The sequence below is a fragment of the Aplidium turbinatum genome, chromosome 6 (genome assembly GCF_918807975.1).
Source record: "Aplidium turbinatum chromosome 6, kaAplTurb1.1, whole genome shotgun sequence".
Taxonomy (NCBI): Eukaryota; Metazoa; Chordata; class Ascidiacea; order Aplousobranchia; family Polyclinidae; genus Aplidium; species Aplidium turbinatum.
The window spans coordinates 23083002-23100008 of record NC_137477.1 but is presented as its reverse complement, the minus strand read 5'-3'; the positions used below and the strand labels follow the sequence as shown (position 1 = coordinate 23100008).

Below are 17007 nucleotides of genomic sequence, written 5' to 3'. Positions count from 1 at the left end.
TTTGTACCCGCGACCTATCGATCACGGGTCGCTTTGTTATAGTAAACTAGGTTTGGGGCAAAATTTAGCTTAAGCTTGCAGAAGGTAGCATCAAGGTACTTGGCAGTTTCACCTTGAAGTCCGGTTATATTAGCCTATTTACTGCATGCTAGTTGCAGGCTACATGAGTTGCGTTAGTAATAGTCAATTAACCGTATATTTAACGGCAAGTTGAGAACACAACTTACTGATGACCACTTGCAAGATGTTATGATTCTTGCCTCATCCAACCTATCACCTGACCTTCAGAAACTTTCTAGCAGGAAACAACATCAAATATCACATTAATGTTGTGCTGTCAATAAATAAAGTACTTGGTGTTTTTCGTTACCAATTGTTACTAATTTTCTTTATATTAATCTATATAAGCCTATAGTAGCTAAATATGGAGATACTCTGATAAGAACGCCAATTTTAACAATATTATGAAAAGTAAAGAAAACGGAAGTGCAAATGGAAAACTTGTACGGCCCGTTGACATCTGCGCAGTTTTGTTTTGGCCCGCGACTGAAGAAAGGTTGCCGACCCCTGGTCTAGACCAAGTATTGTAAATAATCGTTCAGTTGCAGTAGTGCAGAAATCAGACAGTTTTCTCTCTGCATTATCGGTAGGTACCACGGCCCGGTTTGGCGGATCTTCGGATCCATGACTGTTTGCCATACTGCAATTCTGCGAACCATTTCCCTCTTATCAATATCAGTGACTCTGCTGTTAAACAGTGCAAAGGCAATGAGACCTTCCGACAAGTATCACAGGTGTCTGGAGTAAGCCTTGAAGGCTAATTGAGATACTTCTCCATCAGCATACGTTGTTAAGTTCTTCATAAAATTCAGGTCGTTGAGAGGTGCCTGTATGGCTGAATCACAGCTGTACCAGTGGCCCATGTAAACACAGTAAATAAGCACATGCGTAGCAATTGACTGGACATTTTGGGCTGCGTCTGTCTTCGGCTAGTGGTACAAAGGTCCAGTTGGAATTGCTTCCTGAACAGCCATATTTTAAGGGACTATATCGCTCGTGCCATCCATCTGGCTCGATGAAGTGCACCAGGGTAACGGAATTTGACACCTCTTTTCGGCACTCCGAGAAATATGATACTGAGTTCTAATAATTCGGCGTAATCGTCCCGAGGATGATTGAGATCCAGCTTGTCGGCCGCTAACTTCAGGATTTCTGCGCGGACAGGTTGTAACTGATCAGAAACAGCAGGATCGTCCAGAGATGTGCTGAAATTTGCTTGATCTATATTTGGCCAGAAGTCGCGGAACCGAGCGAATAAGTCAATGACTGGGGACTTAGAAACAGCATCTACCAGAGAGAAAACTTTTTCAAGGACAATCTCCGACATGTGATGTCGACAGGCTAAATTCAAGAGTTGTTTCTTGAGAGAAGCTTCGATCAAAACACAGACTCCGTTCTGCCAGCCAGTGTTGACACTGATTGTGTCGAAACACATTGCACGTACAAGACCCGCAATGCCCCAACTATATATTTCGGAGACCACTGCTTCAGCTTCGACGATTGATTTTCCCGATTCTAGTTTTGGTACAGTCAGAAGTTTGGTAACGTCTTTGCCAGACACTAAAATTAGCAAACGGTCTACTTTGATGTGATTGTATCGCTCATAATCACCCATGATCTTCCCATCCCAATGTATGGTCAGTGGGGTGCAAGGGTCAAAAGCCTCCCAAATTTCGTAGGACAGCTTTTGGCGATAGATCTGGCGAGCTTTGTGAATTGAACTTGGGCTAATCATCAGATCACCGGTTGGATGGAGCAATTGCTTGGACTCCGCCAGGGCATTTAAAATATGAACGGCCTTCCTCGAGGTAGTATTGGTCCTGTCCAATGCTGGTGCTATCTCGGGGGTTACTACAGCAATTTTACCTTGTCGAAATTTCGGCAGACAGCTTGCAGCACTGGACCCAGGCTGTTCGGAGCACGTCGATCCACCAGCTGATGGATGACGCCCATCTCCAGACCTGTCGAGATTATCTTCTTGCTGAGTATCCATTTCTGAATCACTGGATTCCAGTATGGTTAAATTAGTAGATTCGGCAACACGAACTGCTTCCGCCTCAACTCGCTCTCTCTCCTTTAATGCTCTATTCCTCACTCGCTCATCTCTCCTGCATAGAACCATATCAACGCCAACCATGGAACCTAGGGCCCCTCTTCTCTCTGGGCAAGAAGGAACTGGCGATCTTCTTCTATGTTGATCATTTTCAAAGCATTACTGTGTGCTATATCGAATAGGTGATCCAATGATTTCTTAAAGTCTGTCCGTTTGACTAACTCAAGCACACTCTTACGATTGATAGATTTTTTCAAGTTTTGCAATTCCTGGTGTATTTTTTCACCTGATTAATCACATGGTTTTGATGGCGTGTTGGAATTCGTGCTCGACTCCAAATAGGCAAAAGCAAAGATACTGTGTTCTTGACACTACTTTTCAAATCAAAACCTTTTTTTACAATGAAAATCAAACAAAACTTGAAGCACTTCTCCCCTCGATGGTAATTTTACAGCGCTGAAATGATCTGAACTGCTACCTACCAGCCAAATTTTATCTTTAGACCTTGGCACAGCCATTGTACAACCGCAAACTGTTAGTAAACTGAAATAAATGCAACAGCACAACAGACTTGACAGTGTAATTTTTGTAGTTTTACGAGGTGTTGCAATTGTGATGTAACAATGCTTTATTTGTTCTGTGAAGTGACGTAGCCTACAAGTACCGGTAATTGCTTATATTCCGCTGCTAGATTATAGGCTAAACAACCTAAACTTTAGCTTCCTTGCGCAAGTAGTAAATGTCGACGGATTTCAAAAAAATTTGCCAAAAGGATTTTTTTACTGAAAGGAAATGAACACCACCCTGTACATTAATATTAACAATGGTTAGAATTTTGCGTATTACGCTAAAACACCCTAATGACTAGGGAAAAGTGTTCCGAAAGCTAGTGCAATTCGTTATTACAACAGTGAACTCGCAGCATCAGGCCAAAACAGGTTGATATCTGCATTGTGAAGTATTCATACAGAAACGAACACGTTCAAAAGAAGGCTATTACAATTTGCATACACTGACATGCAAGGCATTTGTATTGAAATACATTCAGACAAAGTGCTTGCATTCTTATTTCCAAATTAAAATGCTTGATTTTTACTACCGTAATACCATATGGACCAGCAAGCAAAGATACATTTTATCAAAAAGTGTTCTTTGTAGCATTAGTAGCAGTAGCAAAATCCGCCATTTCATATTGATTCAATGTCTGCAGATGTTGAATCAATGTAAAAACGGCGGAATTTGCTGTCTGGGTCACCATGAGCGCAGCTGCCAAATATGAGTGAGCACCATAGCATAGGACTCGACAATGTTGAGACTTGTCCAAAACTTTTCAACATTCAAAAGTACTGTATAACAATCTACAAGTAAAAAATTTATCCTGAGCAAAAGCTAATTTCTTGTTTACTACCGTATAAATAGTGTGAATATTTTTTACTACTCTTGATTAAGAAGATCTTTCAGATAAAAATGTAGAAAAAGTAACATATTGTCATTGCAATAAAACTAAATATTTTAAACTGCAACCTTGCAAATTTTTTTGGACCTTTTTTGGAAGTATTTTGGGACTATAACTTCACAATCTTTATTCTTGAATGTTGCTGCATATATATGCAATTATGCATCTTTTAAATTTTTCTTTTTAAAAATTCAATTATGAACACTATGGTCACCTACAATTGCACATAATTAACACAGAACGTGAAATTTAAACAAGTTATAAACTGATATGATAGAAATTGGTAGCATCTGCCTTTTAAACAGAGCGAGAAAGTAGGAAAAGCACGTTTGAAGTGGCCTGCTTAGTGTTTATATGTGATAGTTGAAAACTTAGCTTAAGTGCATATTCCAGACTTCTTTGCAATGTTATGTTGCTGTCTTCACGTTCGTGTAATCCTTACGCTGTTCTCCAACCATGACTACAATGTATCCAATTCAAAAACACTACAAATTATCACATTGCATTGATCACTCAGCTTAGTGCAGAATACCTGGAATAATTGACAAAACGTATCAACCAGTGTTTTCACAACAATCATTGCTTAACAAAAAATAAACTTGCATAAAATCAAGAACTAACACACAAATTGAAATTTATGAGTTGGAATTCAAAGTTTTTACTTTTATATTGCAACCAGGAATGAAGAAGGCAATTTATGCAACACTCCAACTATTCAAAAATTTTGAGGTTTTGTGAAATTTCAGTGAAACTTTATGTAATTTACAAAAACCGGCTAGTTTTTGGTGAAATCCTTTTTTACCTAGGATTCTAAATGTAAAAGCACTGCACATTTTTCATGATGTATAAACGCAACATGACAAAATGTAAAACAAAACTACAGTAGTGTAGGAAATAATACAACTTGTCTGTACATCAACAAAAAAATCAACACGAAAATGTACGATATGAATATCCTTTGCGCAAAGGTGGGCATTCCAGAATGTTGAATTTTGCAAATCCTAAATTTATTTCAAGTATTGGTAATCAAAATGGATATGAAAGTCAATGAAGATTTAAAAGCAACAACATGCAGTTTTTATGTCTGTGTAAAAAGTACATGCGAATGCCTATATACTGCACTGCTGCTTTTCTCGTTTCAATCTTTGGACTGACAAATCGTTTTGTAGTCCAGTAAACCCACATGGTGTGACAACACTCAAGTGAAAGAGATGTTGACATTTGCAGGAAACAATTTAATGTTGGAAAAATACTGGATCCTTAATTTTAGGCAGTTAAAATACAAATGAACTTTTGTTGATTTTTCTTGAAAAAGTCTTATGCAACACAAAGTTTAGGTAAGTGATTCTGACGTATCTAGATACTTCGTCTTCGTTTCACGTCTAGGTGATAATCGGTTAATAATATTTGTGGTTTGAATGAATGATCAAAAAGAATCCAACACATACAGTAGTTTAGGTTCCAGTCAACGAAGAGGCCTGCCCTTCACTGTACAAGAAAGTTTGAATAAACTAGTGACAAAAGTATTATCTAGTTTGAATGATGGTGTCTTTTATGAAGTAGGTGGAGTTATTTTCACTGCACAATATATTTCTGAAAGATCACACAAAACAGATAAACCAAGCAACAACGAAAAACATTCTCTTAATATTAATAAAAGAATATATCATTGCCATGCAGATGAAAAAAAATCCTTTGAATATTAAACAATTTTTCAGATGTAACATTACTTACATGAGTCATGAAACAAAGGAAAAACAATTGATCTGTGACGGGTGAATAAATAAGATTCATATTACATAATACAGTATTCAAAATTATTATCAAGATCAAATTAAAATTGCAATGAAACACACAAACGCTAAAAAATAATTAGTTACCACTTTATTCAAACTCTCTTTGTAGCAAAGGGCTGGCACTTCAACGTATACACAATATTAACTGAAACAGGAAGCAAAATACACAATCCATAGCATTTTTTAAATATATACTGAAGTCAAAGTACAACCATAAAATACAGCATCAGAATGTAATAACCAGCTACTGTCAGGCTATAAAAAATTCTTAGCAATTCATTGCAACACGTGAAAAAAATTCTGATCACTGGATAAATAAATATTACATGCAAATATTTCAAGAATCTTTACCCCAAACGGGCTCACAAGCTTACTTCTAAAGATGGTAGCGTAAAATTTTGCAGTCTTTTGGCAATTATACAATCACACCAGCATTTCACAATTAACTTAACACAGTCACAATTGAAGTATCTCAACGAGTTTACAATTCAAAACTTTTAGAAATAATTTATATTATATTTATGTACATGTGTAAAATAATGTCAAAACATCATGTCGCGTTTCATCCAAATAAATTAGCCTTCTGAGGTTTATTCTACCAGAACACAACATTTCGGCAAGATCTAATGTTCACTTTGTCTTCAGACTATTTCGGTTTAATTCACGTCATTGTTAGGCCAATGAAGAGCATTAAATAGAGGGTTGTTGTGACACCACTGTAAGTTTTATGAATATTGTTAGTGCTTTAATGGCATTGTGTAATGTATATTTAGAATTTCTTTGTTAAGTGAAGCTGAGTTCTCTTTTGATGTTCAAGACCAAAAAGTCAACCAAAGACTATTAGGCTAAGCAACAGATTAACTTTCGCTTTTAGCAGCATCCAGCATGATCGTTAATTATTTCACAACTGTAGATTGAGAAGATTCATTAATGGAGATACTGTACAGCCAATGATGTTTTGTTGAGTGACACAATGGAAGATCTGAGAGGGAAATTTGAGAAGTGGAAGGAGTCGTTTGAATGTAAAGGTATGCGTGTGAACATCAAAAAGACAAAGGTCGTAATAAGCGGAACGGAAGGGGAAATCACAATGAGCAAAATTGACCCATGTGGCGTCTGCGGAAGAAGAGTGATGGCAAATTCTGTTGCATGTACGAAATGCAAGAAATGGGTGCATGGAAGATGTGCAAAGATGAAGAGAGTGACATGCAGATCTGGAGATGGTTTTGAATGTGAAAGATGCAAGAAGATTGAGGAAGGAATGATTGGTCCTGTTGAAAAGCTGAATGACGAAGTTGAATCAGTAAATGCCTTTTGCTATCTAGGAGATAGATTGAATGCCAGTGGTGGTTGTGAAGCGGCAGTGACTGCAAGAGGAAGGTTTGGTTGGGTGAAATTCAGAGAGTGTCAAGAGTTGTTATGTGGTAGAAGATTTCCGTTGAAAATGAGAGGAAGAATTTATACTAGTTGTGTGAGATCTGCAATGCTGTACGGAAGTGAGACATAGTGCTTACGGGAAAACGAATTGGCGATTTTAAGAAGAACTGAGAGAGCGATGGTGAGAGCAATGTGTGGTGTAAAGCTGATGGACAAAAGGAATACCGAAGAACTTATGAGCTTGCTTGGGTTGAATGAGAGTGTTGATAAGTTGGCAAAAGCGAATGGAGTGAGGTGGTATGGGCATGTTTTGAGAAGGGATGAAGATGATGTTTTGAGAAGAGCGCTGGAGTTGCGAGTGGAGGGTCGTAGAAAACAAGAAAGACCAAAGAAAACATGGAAAAAGCAAGTTGAGGAAGAAAGCAGCAAGGTGGGCTTGACAAGAGAGGACGCGCTAGACAGATCGATGTGGAGGCAGGGTGTGAAGACCATTGCGGCACTTGGAGGTGAATCCGGCCACCCTCGGTAACGGGGACATCACTGGACTACTACTACTACTAGATTGAACGTTCTTTTTCAGCCTAATTCTGCAGGTTCACTGTGGTAATAGCCGTTTTTCACGAGCTGTCATTTGCACATGACTCGGAAACTGTGTTCGAAAGAACATGACAACCCTATATATACTGTCTTACTGCAGTGAACTAGTGAAAAAAAGTTCAATCCACAGTTGTGTAATAAAGAATATTAGGTTTGTGGCATTTTTCTTTGTGGTGCAGATACCCGTAATTTCGACGTGCAAACTTTAACTGTCGCCATCTCAAATTGTCATTTACATTTAGCTATTGCCAAGAAGAAGCCATTGCAAAAATTTAAATGTGCTTCTCCAGTTCTCATGACTATTGATCAACACTTTGGCTTTCTCATTGCATTATGTTGTAGCCAACTTCTTGAATGTGATATTTAATTGTCCATGAAATAAATACGTAGTACATTGTTCTGTTTTAACCGACCGTCCACCTAATACAATGCACTTCCATCAATATTACAGTACCGGTGGCGGTACCTTATACAACACATGTTCTGATGCCAAAATAGCTTGACAACAAAATGAACATGACAACAAAATCTGACGCCAAAATGCTGTAAATTCTGCAATACAATATTCGTCATGGACGGTCAAATAACAGGAACAGATCATGTGATAATATCGTCAAAAAATGGACAAAATAACATACCAGTAAATTTGTTGAGCAATGAGCATGCATGTCCCACAATGAAATCCAACAAATGTTATCACACAATAACACCTAAATCCTCAGCTAAATCACATCATTGCAGAAAATAATTGTAATGCCAAGTAAATATGGTAATGTCTTACAGGCTGGAGTTAAACAGTGACTACCAGATTGAATAGGCAACAAAACAAATTCAAGCCACAAACATTCATCATAAATTATCTTAAACAAAACTATTTCTGTCAAAATACATGTCACTCACAAGCAACCACACATAACTTTTTATGCACAACCAGAATAAAGAGAAGGAATGCTACCAGGCTATCAATGCAAAAGCCAAGTACATTAGCGCAGGAAGCATTCATTTTTCCTTATCAGTGCAGCTTGGAAGCGATCAGCATGATATTTGTTGTGAAGGCCTTTTATTAATTTTATGTTGGTTTGTGTTTATTTTCACAAAACAGGAACCCACATGCCAGAAGATAGTCTTAATATGTTATTATCACTAAAATTAGCGTCTGATTATTATCTGCCTGTAACTGAATCCCATATAGTTTCAGCTCAATGCTTCTATGTATATTCAACACATTACATCATGCGACGATTTCACCAATGTAAATATTTGTGAAGAAGTATTTCTTTTCCCTAACCTAAATACATGTTCCACATAAACTTTTGTTTATAGTATTCCAGGTCAACAAGAAAAACACTAACTTATAAATAAAGACAAGCACGCCCATAGTGTTGGTTGTGAGTGTTTTTGCATCCACTGCATAGAAACTTCATGTCAAATCCTGTAAGATAGTAAATAAATTTATGAAATCAACCTTACAAATTACTTTTGATGCAAACAATTAATTGGAATACCAGGTACTTCTCTACCTTACACAAAGCTATATGTGAAATGAGGCTTAAAAATCAAGCTAATTCGTGGAAATAGGGAAACATTTGTATATACAGTATAAATCACAAATTCATGCTGTCGCCAATACAGTACACTGTCATAAGTCAAAATAATGATTTCGTACTCAATTCAAAATGCTGTAATTATACCCTGAAGCCGAAATGATCTGACAATAAAATGAACCAATGTCCATTGTCATTGTCCATGTCTCAAACAGGGTCTGCTACTATTCGGTGAGTTCGATTCGGTGAGTTCCTAACCTCTAACCCTAACCCCAAAACGGCAATGATAATTAGGCTACGGTAACCAATAATTTTTAAAAAAAATCCCCGTTAAGGGATCGGACTCAACGAATCGGACTCACCGAAACAGGCCATTCCGTCTCAAACACCCTACAATACAATTTTAGCCATGAACTGTCAAAGAAAAAGATGAAGTGAACATTACAATTGTCAATAAAATACAAAAATTAATTACAATATTACTTGATTGATAGACAATACACGTTCTGCAATAAAATTAAACAAACATTATCAAACAATATCTAAATTCTTTCCTACGACAGTTTACCATATTAGTGACAGGGATTTTGATGCTTTTAACTGATTGTGTAAGTAAACTGACTTTGTAAATCAGTTTACTTTGAATGGATAAAAGCATAAAACAAATGATTAACGTCCTTTAGTCAGCAAGCATAGCTACTCAGAATACTTCACCCGTAAAAGTACAAAAATTTCAGATTATGATATATATATTTCATACATGGCAAATAAAATAAAAGACTAGTTTGCCTTGAATGGTTCTTTTTTTTCTTTTCTTGATCCAATGGAAAATATGTATATTTGAAGATGAGATGCAATTTGTCTATAAGTGTGCATCAAGTACTGTAGTAAATCAACACTGGAATAGATGAAACAAATCCAAAGCAAGAAGTATTCATTTACTAAAAAACCAAAATATTGGTTTAAAAACAACACCAGCATGCCAAAAAGAGAAGTATCTAGCAGCTGTAGTTCACTTCGAGTCATATGAGCAACTACCAAACGATTGGTGACCTTTGCGCTTATAAAACCAACAAACAAGAGATACAGAACAGGATGATTCTGGCACAAGAAATTCTTGGATTGGCTGGCAATGCTTAGCGCAAATGCTACCACAATCCCAATATTTAATCCCGGCGACAATACGCTTGTGTCTGCAATGGTAGCACCATTTTCACCACACCCACCCCGGAGGATGATATGCCCGAACCGGAGCATTGAACCAGTTAAACCAACCACCCAAACGAAAACAGTCACAGTACGCAGTGGAAAGCCAATTAACGGCAACGAGTAGCTCCATACACTCGAACCAAATGTGCCAGTTAAAACAAAAATTATCATAGTGGACAGTTGAAGTTCTGTGACATCAATTTTTCCAAATTGAAGAGTGCCTGTAACATATGAACACCAATGCCCACAGTAAAAAAGCACATATGAGTTGACGCATAATATTGTCATAGCCCAAGGGTGGTTGCCTAATTGCATGGAAATACAAACGGCAAGAGAAACAAACACTGTTGAAATTGAATCACATCCATGATCAAAAAGTTCCCCAAGAGGGGTTGAAGAACCTGTGCGACGTGCTTGCTTGCCATCAATGGCATCTAATGATTGGTAAATGAACAGCCCGATGGCATTGACAAAGTATATCCATCCAGGGGCAATTTCAGTGGCAGTTGGGCAATAAAACATCAGCATCAGTGATGTGATAATGTTGATAGCTAAACCAGCAATAGTAATAGTGTTTGGAGCAACCCACATGGGGAAGAATTCTACCAGTCTTCTCCAAAACACTTGAAAAATTGGTTCAACAATAGATGTTCCGGAAGAACTGTACTTGTGAGTTTCCAATCGCTTCAGTTGTGCTTGACTGAGAACCTCCATTTCAATGATGTATTGCAGACGTTTATATTTGATAACTCTATGGTACAAAGTATTATTCTGAAAAATCAGATATATTGTTGTATTTTACCAAGCATGTTTCTGTCAAAACAAGCATAAACACATTTAATAAAGTAGATTAGATGGGCTACACCAGGGGTGGGCAAACTTTTTGTACTGAGGGCCACATTTGAAAAAATGTTGCAGCCGGGGGGCTGCACACTCTCGTTACAAAGTAGGAAAATTTACCCGGTGTGTAAATAAACGCATATTCATATTAAACACAATTTTTGTATTTCACACTCAGTTACGTTTAAAGCTATGCAATCATCATCACAAAAGTCAATGAGACTTGTGCAACTGTTCACAGTTTTTCACAATCTTCTGGTTTGGTTGTGTCTTTTTAAATTGTACTCCTTAAAAACAGCCACGGACTCAAGGCACAACAAGCAAACTGCTTTATTCCAAATTTCGATAAAACAGTATTTAACAGTCCATTCCTTATTGAAAACACGACTTTCATCTTCAATCTTTGGCTTCTTAACAGCACTCATTATTTCAACAGAGTAAAAATATAAATCTTTTATTTTTTAACAAAAATCCTGTCGAAGTAGAAAACATTAAACAGTGCGTCTCAAATAACAATGAAAAGCTATTTGGAGGAAAGTAGAAGTACTGGTAGGCCTACGGTAGCCGCTACCGTATTTGTATTTTATGATCAAACAATGCGTGAGAGCATGTTGCAATACATGCTATGCGCGACTGACGTGTGTGTGTTTACGCACTGAAAGTGAAGAGAAAAACACACTCGGAAAGGGAATAATATTTTGTCATGTAACCTGTTTAATTAAAACAATAAGTGATGAGTAGTAGTTTCTGCAAGTGCCGGCGGGCCGCATAAAATGGTCTCGCGGGCCGCATGCGGCCCGCGGTTTGCCCACCCCTGGGCTACACCTTTACTGTAAAAAGTGTTAAATTTTTTCAAATTAGTTTTTACCTCTTTTGAAATTAGCAGAAAAATGCTGCTAATACGTTATTATACTAACAAAAGCAGTATAACCAAGCCAACACCTAAACTTTTTATTCAGAATATGTGTCAAATCAACTATCCTTAGATGATATTGACACTTATATATTTGAAGCTTAGTTGGTAGTCTGACTGTTTGTCAACTTGCTATCTAAGGCTAAGCTAAATAAGAGATGTATGAACTAACAATAATAATAACATTTACAAGAGGACAGTTTCATTCAACATCTGAAAACTTTGAGAACACTGAAAGAAAGCCATGTTCTACCAGTGCATTAAACTTACAAAAATTTAGTACTACACAACCTAAAAGCTGGTTTTAAGTTTACATGCACATGTCATCACATTGCTCCAATACAAAGCTTATTGGTCACAAAATACAAACTTGCTCTTCTGTACTGAATTATCATGTATTTCCAAAACCTGGAAGATATTCTGTCCAATCTCCATGAGTAGCTGTACACTTTATCATTCAACTTATGTTCATCTAACACCTTACCCTGCTTTTACAAAAAGAAATGTTTTACATAATGGTAAAAATGTAATACAGTAATCAAATTAAAATTAAATAAATTGCAACAAAATCCGTTCTATTATCTAGGCTATATTGTCACTGTCAGTGAAAATGCACAGATACAAATTGAATTGCAATAAAGTTTTAGTAATCAACACTTAGCAACTACAATAACTGACACATCCAGCCCTCTAAGCTCCTTTCTTTTTCCGGCAACCAAGCAAGCATGGCCTACCATAGCTTCTTGTCGGCATCCACAATAAAAAATCAGTGAAAAAATAGCGGTTTCAAAATTTATTAATTAATATCATGCTTTTGCGTTCATTCCAGCAAAAACAATGAAAAAAGCTCGTGAAACATATTAGCAATTGCATTTAAGTGTACTGCTCCTTAGTAAGTGCGAGCTAGCTTACAAGTTTTTATAGGTCGACGATTAGCTTGTTTGCAAACTTTTTTCAGCAATGTTTCTCATGGGCATGTGAAAGACTTTGCCTTGTTTAAGAAAAGGTTGCAAATGCGAGTGAAGAGAAAAAAGTTTGAAACACAAACGCAAGTGGATAAAAAAGGTTCAAAGACCAACAATGTTGGCTTCTGGAATCCGACAACTAAACATTTCCTACTGGCACAGTAGTTTCCGAGGCCATTTAACGACTTATCGGTGGCCATGGCTGCCAGGAGCTTAGAGGCTTGCCCATCACATCATAGTATTCTTGAGGGTGAATATCTATAAAGGTACCAGCAAAGTTTGGTGAATAGCAACGATTTGGAGTTTACAATCATATGCAATAAAACAAATCATGTAACCATCTGGTATGTAGCCTATACCTAATAATATAATATTTTGTGTGAAAATCATTGCCGGTTTAAGCAGCTTCACTCACGGAAGCCATGACATATTTTACTGTTCAATATAACATTTTGTGTGAAAAGAATTCTCGGTTTAAGCACCTTCACCTATATATTTTTTCTGTTGAATATAATATTTTGTGTGAAAAAGCATTGCCGGTTTAAGCAACTTCACTCACTGAAGCCATGACCAACAACGCACACGCATTAACAAAACAATATATTTTTCTGTTTAATACAATATTTTGTGTGAAAAGCATTGCCCTACGCCCCTGCCCCCTACCTGCCAAGCTGATACAATCTGTAGACTTTACTAGGAATAGCACCTAAATGACCGGGCGCCACAGTGCTCTGCACCTAAATATCCAGACGCCACAGTGTGCGCGCCCATTAGACCAGCGCCTAAAAGACGTGGACCCCAAAGTTAGTTGGCTGCTCCATTGCTGTGTTACTGCACTTTCTTTCAAACGATGCTATGAAGCCTCAAAACTAATTCGGCACATGCACACTAAACACCCCAAATTAAAAGATAAAGCTTTGGACATTTTTCAACGAAGAAAAAGCGATTGCAAAGTGAAAAACGAGTATTAAGGATAGTGATATCAACATAGCCAAATGCACTAAAAGCTTTATATTTGGTGTCTTAACACATCGCTTAGATTAATAAACCATTTAATATTGAAGAATTGATTTTACATGCTTGTAAGTACTGATATTTGCACTGAAGTTCACAACCGGTCCACAAAGCAAAAAAGGTTGCTGACCCCTGGCCTATTCCACAAAATTGCTTTGTTTGCAATACTTATTAAAAGTACAGTTTTAAGGTTGGATGCGCCTACAGCAAATTATGGTCGCTGCATAAACAAAAGATTAAATCTGCAAAATAATAATCCGGTTAATTGGTTTAAGAGTTGACTTGTTTAAGTTGTTGAAGAGTTGAACAAGCACCCTTGTTGATACATCCAACCATTGAAACATCAATAAATATTAAAAACATGGTGACAAATCTGTGAAAGTTTCGAACTCAAAATAGAAATACAGTAGTAAGGTTATCTGGTCAATATTATATATACATGAACAATATGTACAATATCGTCTCACATCAATCAACAACTCAATACATACATCAAACATTCATCAAGCTGTGCAGCATTTGTGTTGAGAACTACTGCTGAGGAGTACCCAACAAGAGCCAGCAAAAAAACCATCAAAACGGTAAGCAAAAACATTTACAAAACTTCTCAAAAGTAGTAAATTCAAATTATAAAACTCCTGTTAAATAACAGGCAGGTACTGAGCTGTGTCACAATAAGACAGGGCAGATCAAGTAAATTTAAAAAACTAATTCATAGACCATTAAATGCATGATGTGAAGTAGTGAGTTTTTGCAATGCTGATAATGTCCACTTTACCATTCTAAACTGTAAAGCACAACTGGGAGAACATAAATGTTAAAAAATTTTGATTTCAGTTTGATTGGAAGTCTGTTGAAGGTTGAGAGCTTTTTATTCTCTTCGAACGCTGCCCAGCCTAAGGGAGTTTGGTGCTGTACTGCAGATCTTCCATCGTCAGTCAAGGATAGTCGGTAGCCAATATATATCAATTCTGATGCTTGTTCTATTTGTTTTCCGTATTATATAAGGTGAGATTAAGTGTGTTGTAAATTTTATCAGTTGTCATACATTTGGTTTTGGACACATTAATTTGAAGGCCGAATTTAGCAGCAACACAATACAATAACTGCAATGTCCAATGTTGTACGTTTTCACTTTAACAACCTAGCACAGTGGTGTCCAAACTACAGCCCTTCGGCCAACTGTGGCCCGAAGTCCAGTTTTTATAGGCCCACAATAAAATTTGAAAATATAATTGAATATGGCCCGCACAAGAAGCTTGAGCTCAACTCTGTTGCACTTCTAAGTTTCAACACTAGATGGAGCCATCCATGGAAACAGTGCTTCACAACTGTTACCGCTGCGAAACAAAACTAAGCAAAGAAAAACTTATTACTGTAAGTCACCAGAAATGACAGCACCCAAAAAACGAAAATTAGCAAAAGAATGTATATATAGTAAATTTCATACACGGTGGGACAATGATTAATTTTTTAAAGAAATGTAATCTTGCCAAACACAAGTGGAAAAAACGTTAACTTCAAAGCTTCACTTTAGTGGGAGGGTGGTCCATTTGAGCAAAGTAATGGTAGGAGGGGGGTTATTCGGACATTTTTTTACATCTAACTTTAGCCTTAGTTTTAGAATTCAACAGGATATTATGAGACATCTAAAAAAAATTTCTGTCCAAAACTGATCCCCTGCCCTCTTTAACCTAAAAATTATTTTTTGCATTTAATTGCCTAATATTGTACTATGGACGTCACCATTTGTTTATGGCATTTAAAGTTCAAATATTCTTTGCTACTGTTCTAAAACACATTAAAAATGTTGCAAGACTGTCATAAACATTTTTCTGGTCTTGGTTTCATCATACAACACGGGAAAGTGGTCATTTCGGTTTGTGCGCATGACTACATGCCTGCGCAAAAACATGACATAAATGCAAACAGCTTGCATGAACTGGTTGAAGTTGAACCGCCATAAATTGACCAAAACATATCTCCAAAATCTCCTTTTCAAAAAATAAAATCACTTTTAGCTTGCTTTTTATGATAACTGATAAAAGGTCTTTGACTTTTGTCTTGCCGTAGACAACTGCTGCTCAAGATGCTTCTCAAAAGCAAGTTATTGTAATGGATGTTTGTCGTTGCAAGATGTCTGTTGAGAAAGCTCAATCTAAAGAACACTAGAAAATGCGCTGATCCACTAGACAACTTTCAGAAAGTCTTTCCTTAACTTCCCTTACAATGCACAGCCTTGATTCCAAGCAAGAAAAGGCAATATTAAAGATTAAAGAATGAACTGTTTTTGTTTTTTTTTCTTGAAACTTACCGCGTTCCCCAATTTTTTTTTGACCCACAAGCCAAATATGGATAGCTTTGGCATCACAGCTTTTAGTAACCTGTACACAGCAAGAATTTTATTTTGAGAAAACAACAAAACTTGAACCTTTTATGTTAATCTGTATTATTTGTAACAATAATATTTTCCTTTGTGAAACTGATTTCATGCTAAGTGAAAACAGAATCATAACTCGAATATGGCTGAAACTGGCTATACAACAATCTCATCAAATTATGATAAATACAATAAGCGAAGCTCTTAAGATCAAGACTTTAAATCACCATTATTGAGGTCACACGATTAGTTGTACATGTTTAAACAATTTAAATCCTTTTTAGGTGATACTAGCACTTCTTAAGACTGATTTATGTTCATACCTCCTCAAATGCTCACAAATGAACCATGGTTTGACAATCAAGGAGACTCTTGAGTTAGCCTATGGATTTGCCATCTCAAACATTTCAAAGTACCTCCGAGTTGGAAAGAGAAACAGAGTGCTGGCAACAATTGGCTACAAACGTTTCTGAAGTGAAACTCTCAATTAAATATCAATCAGGGAGTCGAAAGCTACTAGTCTGGCCAGATGCACAAGTTTCAATAAGCAAACCTGGAATGAATTTTTCACAAACAACTTTCAGCAAAGTCACTCTGAAAGGCTTTTATCAGACAAACGACGTGCACTTGAAGAGTCAAAGCGCCCTGTAGCCTGATTAACTTCCACAGAACGAGGTCGTGTGGCTTCTTGCGTCACAATGCTTTGGGCACAAGTTGGAAAACTCCTACACTAACGCTACTATTTTTTGCTGTGCAAAATTTCACTAGGCTTCTTTCTTTAGTTTATTTTAGCGTGTCATGTG

General features: G+C 36.9%; 1 protein-coding gene across 1 annotated transcript; it reads right to left on the bottom strand.

Annotated features, from left to right (window-relative positions):
* Positions 1–9538: 9538 nt before the first annotated feature.
* Positions 9539–10876, bottom strand: LOC145772620 (cholinephosphotransferase 1-like). Its single transcript, XM_082584485.1, has one exon. The coding sequence runs from the start codon at positions 10804–10806 to the stop codon at positions 9664–9666; it is 1143 nt and encodes a 380-aa protein (XP_082440611.1). The 5' UTR covers positions 10807–10876; the 3' UTR covers positions 9539–9663.
* Between the last annotated feature and the right edge of the window lie 6131 nt (positions 10877–17007).